Below are 13,884 nucleotides of genomic sequence, written 5' to 3' on the forward strand. Positions count from 1 at the left end.
CAGCAGTGGCGTTCCAGCTGAGAAATTGTAATCTTATGCAAATAGATCACCATGACATTCTTCCATGGCACCAGTAGTTGGGTTGAAGTGTTAAGAATTCAGTTAGTTAATATTCTGTAGACAGCTGTTTCTGCCACAAAATGACATCTATCCATAATAAACCCCCAACAACAATTAAAAAACTCAAAACTTTAAAATAAAAACAAATTAAATTTTCTTGATCAATTCTGACAAGAAAACCTCCATGTGTTACTGAGTAAAACTAAACTACACAGGGTTTTCTTTGATGAAATATTCACAGAAGCAAATCAACAGGGTTTTCTCCAGTTACACTGACTGAGTTGGAATTGTCAGGCTGAAGAGAAGAAAGTTATTTTCACCATGCAAGAAAATGTCCTACATAATATGTTGTTGTTGCTTTATGTTACCAAATTGCGAAAATGTCCTACATAATATGCTGTTGTTGCTTTATGTTACCAAATTGCAACCATTCAATAGACGACCAGCCAGCATGTTATGAGACGTTCTGAATCACAGGAAGAGGTTGTCCATCTTTTTTCCTGCAGAACAGTAGGTGGATTCAAAGTCCACTTTTGAGTATGAAACGTGATTACTTACCACTTGGCCACCCAAACTATCTAAAAGATATTCTTAATTTTTAGTGGTCTAAATCAAATATTTAATATCTCACAGGAATTTGAGAAGGCCATAGAAAAGTTATCTGAGCACGTGGATTTACAAAAACTTTCAGTTAAAATGGGGTCAAGTCAACAAGCAGATGCTATCCTGGGACATGCTCACCAGGTTGTGTCAAGAAATCTGGAGGACAACTACGTGGCCAACTGACTGGAAGAGATCCATATTTATTCCTATTTCCCACTCCAAAAAAAAAGATGATTTCATAGAGTGTAGATATCATCAAACAATACCACTGATTTCACACACAAGCAAAATCCTGGTGAAAATTATCCAAAAATGACTAGAACAGTACATTAACAGAAAACTACCAGAAACAAAAGTTGGATTTAGAAGAGGCTCTGGCATTAGAGACATTATCTCCAATGTCAGATAGATCTTGGCTGAAAGCAAAGAATACCGAAGGAATATCTATTTCTTTCATATGTTATTGTTGCTGTGATTCATAGTGACCCTGTGTACAATAGCTCTGAACCCTGTTCTATCCTGTGCCAAACTTATTGTTTCTAACACACTTACCCCCATTATTCCAATCACTGCATCAATCAATCTTATCTAGGTTCTTCTTCTCTTGTTCTGTCCCTCCACTTTTGCGAGAATGATGCTCTTTTTCAGGGCTTCTTGCTAAAATCCATCTGACATCTGCAATGACATCTCTGGTGCCATAGCCTCTTCTAATCCCCTCTTGAACTTTAGAAAATTCTCTGTCAGTGTAATATTCTAGCCATTTTCTTATGACCCTAAGCAATATTTTGCTAACATGTGACATATTATTTAATTTTGTTGTTATTGTTGATTGCCTTCAAGTCAAGCATGACTCATAATGAACCTATGAACAATAGGTGAGAAGCCCCTCTACAATTACCGACATTTATAAAAATTCAAAGAGTTTCCAGAGGTATGTTGTTTAGGAAGTGAGTGCCACTCCTGCTTTCAAGATGTGAATTATATAGTTTAAAAATTTCCATATTATGTTGGATTACCTTTCTTGGGAATGAAAATATATATATTTCTTCCAGTCATTGAGTCAGAGAGTCCCCCCTATTTCCTGAACAGACTGGAGAATTGGTATCCCATCTATTTCTTTGACTTTATTTTTTTGCAAGTTTTCAGTGAAGCTTGAACTTTTTTTTTTAATTTAGTTTGTTTATTTTTCATTTCAATGAACATCTACAGAGATTTTGGAATTCCATTCGTTCATTGTTGCACCCTTCTCCCCGCACAAACCCCTCCCCCCTTCCCCCCTTTGCTCCTCTCCTTGAAAAGCAAAAGAAAAACTCCCTCAATGGTAACAAACCCCCCGCACCTCCCCAAACTCACCCCCTACCCCTAAATATAAATCACTCTGCAACCCTCATTGCGTACTCCTACGATAAAAATAATGCCCTAAAATATAATACTTTTAGACTATTCTCTTCCCCATAGACTTCAATGAAGCTTGAACTTTTAACTTCATTACCATTGGCTCTTGACAATATGGTAAGCATTTTTATATGGTTACTTTCAGCTATAACACTGTTTTATAACTTCTCAATTTTTTTTGAGATTTTGTGTTGAATTGTAATTCCTTAAATATAGTAAGCATAGACATCTTTGTCTGATCTTTTTAATATTTGGCATCTTGTGGACTTGTTTTGCTAACTCTTGTGTTTATTAATTTCTATTTGCTTTTTTCTGAGTTCTGATTTGAAATATTTTTGTTGATTAAGACACTATTACTTGATAAATTGTGTTAGAAAGTATTTGAAATTTCACAGTAGAGGGATTTTCTTTCTTTCTGCCAGATTTTGAGTATTTCTCTATGCTCATCGGTGAACGTTTGTGATTTTTTGTCCCTTCATAGTGTTGTATAATTGGTCCCAGTAGAGATTTGGAAATATACTAGTATCTCCCACCAAAAAGATTGTAGTTCTAACCCATTTTTCTTTAGTTCAAGTTGTCTACTAGAATATTGTACCTCTTAGATAATATCCAGATGTTTTGTTGTTGTTGTTGCTATATGTTACCAAGTAGACAAGGCCTCAAAGTGACCCTATAAACAACAGATATGATTATTAGTTTATCCTGTGCTTTCTTCACTGTCAAGTTTATATTTCAATATTACTTTCCTAGTCATTGTTTGACTTTGCTTTGTACATGGTTGAGAATATCTGACTAGGGTATGCTAGTCTATCCACAAGAGGTTTGGCTAGTCTTGCCAATAAATTGAGCAGCTCCAGCTGAAGAGTTAGATATTCCCTGATGGAGGAGAAGATGAAGAAAAAGGGAGAGAAGAAGGAGGAGGACGTTGAGGAGGAAGAAGAGAATATAGCATGTCTTTGGGGCTCAGGACTTTTTGCTTCTGCTATACCTATGGGAGCAGCAGCCATGACGAAACTGGAGAACATGAGAGGGAGCTACCTTGGGACTGCTACCCTCCTCCCCCACTTCCCATGAACAGAAACAGAGCAAATCTAAGAGCCTTTGCACAGTTTGTTGAATAACTTGGGGGTAGGAGGAAAAGCCAATGTTGGCAATTTGTAACTCTGGTCTTAAGCCACAGTTCTCAAGGTTAAGGTGCCTGCAAGAATATTTTGGAAGCTGTCATGACTGAATTCTGCTATTAACCTGAATCATACCTTTTAACTTCCCCAATATTGTTCTGTGTGGTCTGTCAGTTACACATCTAAGTTTGGAGGCAGTAAAGCAGTAAGATTGGTGTTAAAATGAATGTAAAGAAGAAGATGGGGGACATGTCGGACTTCATGAGAATTGTGTGTTATTGATGCTATTGACTAGAGCAATTTCCCTTTGTGCATCTGTAAAGGTCAGAAATGACCACCTTCACATAACCTTTGCTCTTTACATTCACAATCTCGATATGCTGAAGTCCCTTGTTATAGTCACTTTTGAATTTATCTTATTGAAAGTTTTCCTCTTTTACCTTTCCCAGAATGATAAGTTTTTTGCAAGAACTGACTCCTCCTAACAATGTTTACAAAGTATATGAGTTGAGATTTCATCTTGTTTGCCGTTAAGGAACACTTTAGTTGCATCTCCTACAAAACATATACTTGTTTGTTATTTTAGCAGTTCATGATATATGGAATTTCTAGCTGGTAACTTATTATAATACACCACAAAAAATCTATTAAACAAAAATTCAAATCCCCCCAAAGTTTTGAAGTTTTGTTTAAGGCAGAATTAATAAACCAATCCCTCTCTCTTTAGGCAGTAACAAGATCAAATTATTGTCTCTGTCTTTTACTATTAAGCAATTTTGATTCTTAGAATTCTCACGTGACTTGATAAATTTTTTAAAGGATTAAGAGATCCAGTTCGAATCCCACCAGTTGCTCTGCAGGAGAAGTATGGGCAATCTCCTCCTGTGCAGACAGCCAGCTATTGGTCAATTCCTACTTGATGGTACACAGCAACAATAACAGATCCAAGATAAAAATCTTCTAACTTGTATTTCTTCTTATATTACCAGTTGTACTTAGGTGTTCTGGAAAGTGGGTTTTTGGAGGGACTTTTTTTAGTGTTTTAATTTCTTTTCAGAAGAATTATGGACGAAAATCATTATGTTCATCATTATGTGAAATTGAAAATCCAAAATTAATTCCATTTTTACATTTACCTAGATGATTCTCTTTTTATTCATGACTAATATAAAGTGAAATCAATCCACAACAGTTTAAATGCAATTTAATATATTTTATTTCTTACAGTTTTAAAGTTTATCTGTCTAATAGTCTCAGGTTTTTCATAAAATTTGACAGGAAATTTTGAGTAATATGTAATATTATTTCTCTTTTATGTAGTGTTTTATCAATCTCTATCTCTGAGTATATGGAAATAAGCATACAAAATTTATGAAAATAAGGAAATGTAACTGATACAATTTTACTGTCTAAACCTCAATTCATATTCATATTTTGTCAATTATCCTAGTAATATATTTCTTCTGCACTACATTTTCTTGATCTAAGATAGAAACCATTTTCATGCCATGTATTTAGTTGTCATTTTATTGCATTTTGTATTTCTTAAATATTTTATGTTTATTTCTTACTTCTTTCTAGGGGAATATCTTTCCATGTTTCAGTAGCTGTACAATTTTTGGTTTGTTTACTTGTTTGTTTTAATTGTGATTCATAGGAAAGTTTATAGCACACTAATTTTTAATTCAATAACTCATTCACAATTTGTTTTGTGCAATTGTTTGCTATACCAGCAATGTAACAGCATTCTTCCTGACTTTCCCCCTTCAATGTGGTGCTTTCCATTTTTCTTTGTCTTTCTTTCTTATGCTTTCCTGCTTTCTTGGCATTTTTGACAAATACTATTTTTTTTATAATTTATGGTTTATATTTCTAATATGTGCATACTTTACTTGTGCTATTTTCCACCTTACAGTTCAGTCTCATATTTAGTGTGGCTGAAATTTTAGCCATCCAGTGAGTTCATTCTGGGCTTGAAGGGTAAGGAACATCTTAGAGATTCACTATCAAATCTTTTTTTTTATATAAATTTGAATTTTGTTTCAAATTTTTCTACCACCTATCTTTTGTCTACTGAATGTGTAATATAAAGAAGAAGACAATCAAAAATATATATTAGGACATATATCTATATTTTTCTATCTACGGATTGATTAAGATAGAAAATTAACTGCTCATAACTTCCTCTAATATTTTTGTTTTATTGTACTTTTAAAGCATATTATTTTTATTTTTTCCTTTTCTATATATATTATTTTACAACAGCAACAACACACTGATGTCTTAAACAAGTAGTAATATAGTTTTATTACCTAATAAGCTTTCATGTTATTGAATTTTTTTTCTATACAAGTCTGGTCTTCTTTAACGTTATAGTAACAGACTGTATCTTTATGTACGCTGGTTAATATGTTATTGTTGTGTGCCTTGGAATCAGAAAGGACTCATGGCTGTCCCTCCAGTGCCTTTTCAGAGGCAGTTAACCGTGCAGAAGGACATTGTCCATCCTTCTCCTTCAGAGGAGCTTATGGGTTTAAAACACGTGCCTTTGGGATGGTAGCACAGCTTCTTACTCCTAGCATATTTATGTTGTAGTACATTTATTGTTTAATCCTTTCATGACTGAATTATATTTTGCTTTGAAATTTTTTTACTAACTTGAATTTTCATTTCTTAAAATTGTAAACAGTAAAAAGCATACTGAAATCAATACAAATTTTTTTAGGTTTTTGTTCAAATATAAAGGATTTGTTTGTGTGAGTGGACATTAGAGGGAGCTTTGAAGTCTTTTTCTTCACATTCATGCAGTTATACAAGTACTATATGGTGGCAGGATATATTACAACTTGGATTGTATCTTGCCAAGAAATATGAAAGCTAAAAATTTTGGTGGGTGGTTCATCTTCTGAGGGTTACAAAGCTTAATTCATTGAAATTAGGGTGGAAACAAATCATGAGTTTCATATGTTTTAAATAACATAGGAATAGATGTCCATCTTTCTCCTATAAAGTTAGTGGTCAATTCTAAGCACCAATAAGTGTAGCCTTGTGTTAGCAGTGCAACACTCTATGGACTATATAGACTGATCTGCCTATAAGGGTCATGGAAGAGATCAACAATATTTGTAGAAAAGCAGTTAAAAACAAAAGTACAATAATAATAAGGATGGCGTTTACTCTAACATATACAGTTATTTTTATCAATATTTTAAATCTCCAAAGGTTCTCAAATTATTGTTTAGTAGTTTTTCATGTCAGCCTCATTACTCTTTATTTCTTGTAGGAAAGTTACTTTTAAGCTTATTTTTTTTAGAATTTTTTTTTTAATTTCCCAGAGAATGGTATCATTTCTTCTTCATTTTTGAAAGATAGTTTTATCAGATACACAAGTAATCTGTAGGATTAGTTAATAATGAGAATGTAGGATTAGGAATAGGGAGAATGTTCGCACAACTTGAAAAGTATAACCAAGGGGAACCTAAACTTCTCTGTAAATCTTTACCAAAACTATAATAAAATTCTTGTTATTGTTGTTATGTGCTCTCAGGTCGCCTGTGATTCATAGTGACCCTATCATGTACAAAGGCTCTAAACCCAGCCTGTCTTGTGCCAATCTAATTCTCTTTAACACACCAAGCCCCATTACCACAATCACTGAATCAATATACCTCACCAAAGGTCTTCCTCTCCTGTGCTGTCCCTCCACCATCCAAAGCATGACATCCCTCTCCAAGGATTGGTCCCTCTTCGTAACATGTCCAAAATATGTCAGATGAAGCTTCCGAGTCCTTGCCTCCAAGGAACAGCCTGGTTTTACCCTTTCTAGCATGAACTTGTTTGTCTTCTTAGCAGTTCATATTATATTCAACACTGTTCTCAAGCACCACAGCTCAGTCATCAATTCTCCATCTATTATACTTAGTTATTGTCTAGCTCTCTGATGCATAACAACTAATTGCAAAGAATATAGCCTGTATCAAGCACACCTTTTTTCCCGACTGACGTTGTTGCTTTTCAGTACTTTAGAGACATTTCAGACAGCAGTTATTTTGTTGTTGACTGTTATTGAGTCGAGCACAACTCATGTTGACCCTATAGACAAAAGACCTAAAGCCTTTCTATAACTACCTTCAAGTCTCAAAATTCATAGTTTCCAGAGTATTTAGGAAGTAGATTCCACTCCTGCTTCTAATATCACATCGGACTAAATAATACATACATACATACATACATACATACAGAATGAATGAATGAATAGATGAGTGTATGAAAAAAAAAACCCACAAAATTCAAATCCACTAGTCAGAACCGACTCATTAGTAAACCCTCATTGGTTTTCTGATGCTATTAATCATATATAAATCTTTCTTCTGTGGTTTTGAACACTTTTTTGATATAGTGCCTTGATGTGAAACATCCTTATCTGTTTGTATATTTGTGTATGTGTGTATAATCCCCATACATAACATAGTGTAACTTTCTCATAATGTGGTAGCTTTTCTTTTGTTTTGAAAATTACATTATGGATATTTGTCATTAATTTCTTTTTTCCCCTCCTATTCTTTCTTTCTTTCAGTTCCTCCAGTCATCCGAGTGTATCCAGAGAGTCAAGCTAGAGAACCTGGAGTAACTGCAAGTCTTAGGTGCCATGCAGAAGGCATACCAAATCCTCAGCTTGGCTGGTTGAAGAATGGAATTGATATTACACCAAAGCTTTCTAAGCAGCTCACTCTCCAAGGTGCCTTGTGCTTGCATTATTTTTTTCCCTTTAAGTGACTATGTAAAATTCTTTAGAAAATTAATAACATAATTTACATTATTTGATAAAAAATGAATTTTGATAGCAGCAGAATGGCATGAAAATGGAAAAATTATATTGTGCAGCTAAGATAGCATATTTGAAATACAATCCTTTCACATTCTTAATGTTTTAAATAATAGTCTTGCCATGATGATTAATTATCTTATTATTTTGGCTATAGGTAAAATATCCAATTATTTCACTGTTAAATAATAGTCCAAGACTTATAGTAGATATACTGAACAGGATAATTGGATTTCTTGATAAAATGCATATATCTGGAGTTTAAATTTTTAATGTTGAAATAATGCATTGAGATATGTATTACAGAAGAATTCAATAGTGTAAAAACTTCCTGTGAGTGACTCATTGTACGCTTTGTCAATAAAGGCTAAAACAAAGATCACTTGGTAAGTTTCAGTTTTGCATCCTGTTTTAAAGTAATAAAATTATTTCCTTTGATGCATAAAATATTCTAAGGTCAGAAGATTATTGCATTGGGAGAGTCCTCTGTCACTGTCCTTGCCGAATAACTGAGGAGCAATAATGTCAATTTTAACAGTATAGTATTACTGTGACTTAGAGAACTGGACATGAGTAAAGATGACAGAAAAAGAGTTGATGCCTTTGAGCTGTAGTATTGGAAAAGATTACTGAATACCTCATGGACTGTCAAAAGAGCAAACTGATGCGTCTTGGAGAAAGTGTAGCCAGAGTGCTCCCTGAAGGCAAAACTTCATCTCACATACTTTAGGCATGTTGTCAGGAGAAACTATTTCTTGGAGAAGGTCATCATGCTTGGAAAGGTGAAATGTCATCAAAAGAAAAGAGGGGCCTCAGCAATATGGACTGACATGGTGACTGCTACAAGAGGTTCAAGTGTGTGAGAGATGAAGAGGATAGCACAGGATAGGACAGAGTTCAGATCTGCTGCTCATAGGTTATGACTCAACGCACCTAAGAAACAGTTTTTTAAAAAAAATGTTTTAGTGTCTTTTAATTTACTTTTGTAAGTCTAAAGAAACACGTCTGTGAAAGTATTCTTGGATTTCACAACCTTAACCCTAAAACTCATTATATTAAGTAGATCCAGCATACTCATGAATTTATACCTATTAGTTTTATTTTGGCAACTATAATCTGTGAGGAGGATTAGTCTGATTAACAAGAATTATAGTGCATAAAATCTAGTAATTTCTAATTCTAGCATTTCTTGTCCATTATTAGCAGTAAGTTAAATTAAACAAAAACATCTTTTTTCTCTCATGAAACGTGTACAAAAACATATTTGGGATAACTCTTCCAATATTTACATTTAGAGGAAAGACATTTGCAAAATAAACGTTGTTGTTTTTAAAGATAAGAAAAAAACGGATAAATGTGAAGGCAATATGAATAATAAAAGAGAATATTCATAATAAACTAAGATATAAATTTTGTTTCATGTAAAGAATGATTGCACAGGAACTTACATATAATTATAGTTTACAAAATACTTTGGTTGTTCTTCCTTGCTGGATTAAATGGTTTCTGTATAGCAAGTAAGCAAAAAGGAAACAGCTTGAACCCACCCAGTGGCACTGTGACAGAAACAGCTAATAAAGAATAAACAACACCACCTTGTGCAGCTACTCTGGGACACATGATGTTGCTATTAGTTAGAATTAACTTGAGGCAACTTTTTGGTGTGTGATTATTTAACTATACAGTCACTTACCTATTTATTTATTTCACTTATTTATTTAGCAGCTATAGTGAAACACTCTTCTGGGCCCTGAGTGATTATGACAATGAATGTGAGTACCTGTGTACATAATCAAGGGCACACAAATTTGTGTCCACCAATTACTAATTAACAGGAAAATTAAGAACATTATTAGTGTTGTTGTTTTTGTTTTGCGTAGAGTAGAACCAACCCATAGCTGACCCGCTGGGAGGTTTTCAGGACCAGTTAATCAAGATGGAGGGAGATGGCCCATCCTCCTCTTGCAGAGTAGCTCCTGGCCTCGATCTGTGCCTTTGAAAGTGCAGCACGCCTTCTTACCACTTAGCCACCAGAGCTCCAATAAGAAGATATAGAAGTCATCTATCTGGAAGAAAAATAAACAATTCAGTAGCAAATTTATAGAGATTTTAAAGATGGAGAAAATGTCCAAGAATTTCAGCTGCACAGAGAGATTATGAAAACTTTGAGATGTGTTTATAGATTAGGTCATTAGTTTTCATGGTGAATTTGGAAAGACAGTTTTCAGTGAGTTTTGTGAAGAGAAAGAAAGGAAAGAAGAAGAGAAGAGAAAGGAAAAAAGTGTAATACTTCATTGATTTATAAGGAAAGAAAATGTCATAGCTGTTGGTTGGGAGGGTATGCACTAAGTGAAATCTTTCTTCTTGAAAGATGTAAATATTGTAGGACATAATCAATGGAGAGAAAGGATTGGAAGGTACTGGAGAGGGATATAAGAGTGATAGAAGTCAGCAAGGGAAGGAGGACAATCTACCTGGAAAAGTAATACAAAATCTTCTTTGAGAAATAAATGTAAGTAAAGACAGAGATGGGAAGAGGAAGTTTCTAAAAGAATTTTTTATCACGTCTATATATTTAATGGTGTAAGGCAAAAGGCCATATAAAGAAGTTAATATTATAATAATAAATACTTTCAATTAAAATGAAGGAAGAAATAAACCATTTCTGATTATCAAAATCAAGTGAGTGAAATCTGAGGAGCACTGAAAATTCTGAAACTTTAAAATGATAGTCTTATAAGTAAAGCTCTATCTCACATACTTTGGGCATGTTGACAGGAGGGAACAGTCCTTCGAGAAGAACATCTTAGAGGAGTAGAGGGACAGCACAGGAGAGGAAGAGCCCAAATGAGATGTCTTTACACAGTAACTGGGATAATGTGGGTAGGTGTGTGGGAGACAGTGAGATAGGCTCAGCTTAGGGCAGTATTCAGAGCTATTGTACAGAGGAATGTTATATGTCATAAAAAACTAGATTTCACATAACAACAACAGTTCACTCTAAACGCTAGACAAATGGAAACTAGGTGCACAGATGTATTTATTTCTTTGGAAGTTATTAAGATAGGCATGGAAATGAGATAAATTGATATGGAATGGGGTAGGTCAAGACAAAAATGATAATTAGTTTAGGAATGCAAGACTGAGTCGAGAAGGAAAGAAAATCATGATGCATCAATTTAGGAAAATATATAGAAATCCTGGGAAAAAAGTACTTGGGGGAAAAAGCTAATTGAACTTTCAAGATATCTTAGAGAATACATGGTCTTAAGTTTATGGATCTTGAAAGAAAAATTGTAATCATTGGAAAGAGCTGTAGTTCATTAAAACATGCAATAATGCTGGGTTAAATATTTTGTTCATTCCTTGATTTTCAAAATAGATTTTCTAAATTATAGCTAAAGATAAAATCAAATGTGCTGCCTACTTTTTGATAAAACAAAATGTTTTAAATCAGACACACCCGTTTACTTAATATTCTCTATACTTATTTTTGTTTCACGTAAACAGTTTTTATCAGACTGTTTCACAAAGCCTAAAATAATCTTTATCATTTTATAGTAAAGAGTTTACCAAACGGCATTTTATAGTAGAAATTCTCAACAAAATTTTGAGAGATTTGAGTGACAGGATATTTGAAAACTGAGAAACAGGTTCAAATGATTTGAATGATATTCTTCCTATTCAAACACATACTGCCTCTCCTAATCTTACATACAACCACTAGAAGAGGTTGTTCAGAATGGCATTCACATCCCGTCAGAAGCCACTCCCAGCTTAGTTTAATAGTCTATTTCCCCTTGGTTTCTACTCTGGTCTGTTCAGCACCAGCCACAAAAGATACTTGGGATTTTTGTCAAAAGTAGTCATGTTCTATTTTGTTATACCTGGTCATTTTCTGACTGGATATCCAGAATTTCCAACAAATAGCTACACAAATTCACCTGGTTTATTTTCTAGTACAGTAAAAGTTAATGATTGAGCATTATTTGATAATATAAAGTAGGGTTTAATGTGATTAACTAGCTTTCAGATATTCAGAATTCCCAATTAGATAGCTGCATATGCTCACCCAGTTCATTTGCTCTCATAATAATTTCAAATTTGAAATAAGACTCCATTAGTAATCATGAATGAAAAGTCATAGTATTATCTTTGTATTATGTAGCTCATTATGAAAATATATCTTTTTATGGTTTCCTTGTAAATGAAACATATTTGTATTGTTTAAATTAGTTATAAGAGTTTAGAAGAAAATGGATTTTGAATGTTAAATATAAATGGATAATGTGGGGTCATGATTATCAATATAAAATATCTCATATACAAAAAAGAGAATAAAATTAATATGGAACATAAATCAGGTACACTTTATATATAATACTGAGGTACCCTGTAACTGAATGATAACATTTTATGAAACACATGAATGCTTCTGGAATAATTTGGCATGTCTCCAAAGCAGGAAAGTAGAAAGGAAAGCACTTTAATTAGGACAAGCTAAGAAAACCGTCTGACTGTGTAATCAGAAAGCACTGTACCAAAACTGAAATTGTACTTTACAAGTTGCATTTGCCTTCTGTTTTCAGCAAATGGCAGTGAGGTTCACATAAGCAATGTGCGTTATGAAGATACGGGCGCGTACACTTGCATCGCTAAGAATGAAGCAGGAGTGGATGAAGACATCTCTTCTCTTTTTGTGGAGGATTCTGCTAGAAAGACCCGTATGTATTACATGCACACGTACACACTAACATCCTCCTGACTCAACATGACATTAAAGCTTGTACAAAGAGCAAAGTCATACACACAACTATCCAATCAAAATTGTATTTAAAACAACATATGTGTAAGAAAGAGATTAATTTTGAAATCTGATTTAAAAAATTAATACTGGAATTCGGGTTTTTAACAAAAGTTTCAAAGGATATTTTAGGCTATATTTCCATCTACTCAGAGGGTCAGCTATCAACTCAAGGCTACAGAACAACAACAACAACAACATCATATAAGAATATTAATATATTAAAAATATTCTTCGAAATTGAAGTTTGTGGAATCCAAGTTAGGTACTCTGAAAACACACCCAAAGGCTATTTCTTTGGGTGTTTATAACATAATATATTACTTACTTCTGTTAATTCCATTGTTTCCTTATAACTTCCTGATGATATAACAAAAATGCTTATTTCTTGTTTGTTTACTGATTGATTATTTGATAAAAGTAAAATAGATGTAGGAGAAATGTTAATGTATTTATAGCTAAATTTATTGGAAATTAAAAAAAAAAAACCTGTTAAGTAAATTCTTTTGAAGAGAAACCTGTAGATTTTCCCTGTCTGTGTTTTCACACTTTTTTTTTTTTTTGCTATTGTATCTGGCTGTATCAAGATGCCCATTTCTCTCTCATTAATCTAAATATCTTTAGGGATCCTATTAACCTAGGGTAGCTCAGATTAGTTTGACACTCAAATTTTTCAGAACCTAGTGTTTGAGGGGTAAATTACTGTCTCAGAAGGCTTCTTTTTTTAGTCTTTAAATAAGTGGTATGAATGGATCCTATAGGAAGAGGGCATTTCAACCAAGTTACAGTATCCAATGTATCTGCAACTATGTTTGATATTGCTAGAATAACTATCTTCACATGCATACACTTAAGATTATTATGTTAGATAAAAAATAAAACTGGGTTTAATAATATTACTATTAGGGAGCTCTAGTGGACTAGTGGGCAAGAAGCTGCACTGTAATCCCAGAGGTACATGGATTGACTCCACCAGATGCTCTGCTAGAGGAGGAGGGGAAATCTCCTCTGGTACCAGTCAGATCTGATTTGACGGTACACACACAAAAAATAATTTAAAAATATATATAAAAAAG

The 13,884-nt window shown here is 33.6% G+C and overlaps 1 protein-coding gene across 1 annotated transcript in view; it reads left to right on the forward strand.

Moving 5' to 3' along the window:
- The window catches only part of FSTL5 (follistatin-like 5), a 1,151,716-nt gene that overhangs the window by 888,510 nt on the left and 249,322 nt on the right, over nucleotides 1-13,884 (forward strand). Inside the window, exons 8-9 of the mRNA XM_006892774.1 lie at nucleotides 7,756-7,917; nucleotides 12,594-12,728. Coding sequence (XP_006892836.1) covers nucleotides 7,756-7,917; nucleotides 12,594-12,728 — 297 coding nt within the window. The remainder of the gene's footprint in view (nucleotides 1-7,755; nucleotides 7,918-12,593; nucleotides 12,729-13,884) is intronic.

The sequence above is a fragment of the Elephantulus edwardii genome, unplaced genomic scaffold (assembly GCF_000299155.1).
Source record: "Elephantulus edwardii isolate Elephantulus edwardi_28Jun2011 unplaced genomic scaffold, EleEdw1.0 scaffold00119, whole genome shotgun sequence".
In the NCBI taxonomy this organism is placed as follows: domain Eukaryota; kingdom Metazoa; phylum Chordata; class Mammalia; order Macroscelidea; family Macroscelididae; genus Elephantulus; species Elephantulus edwardii.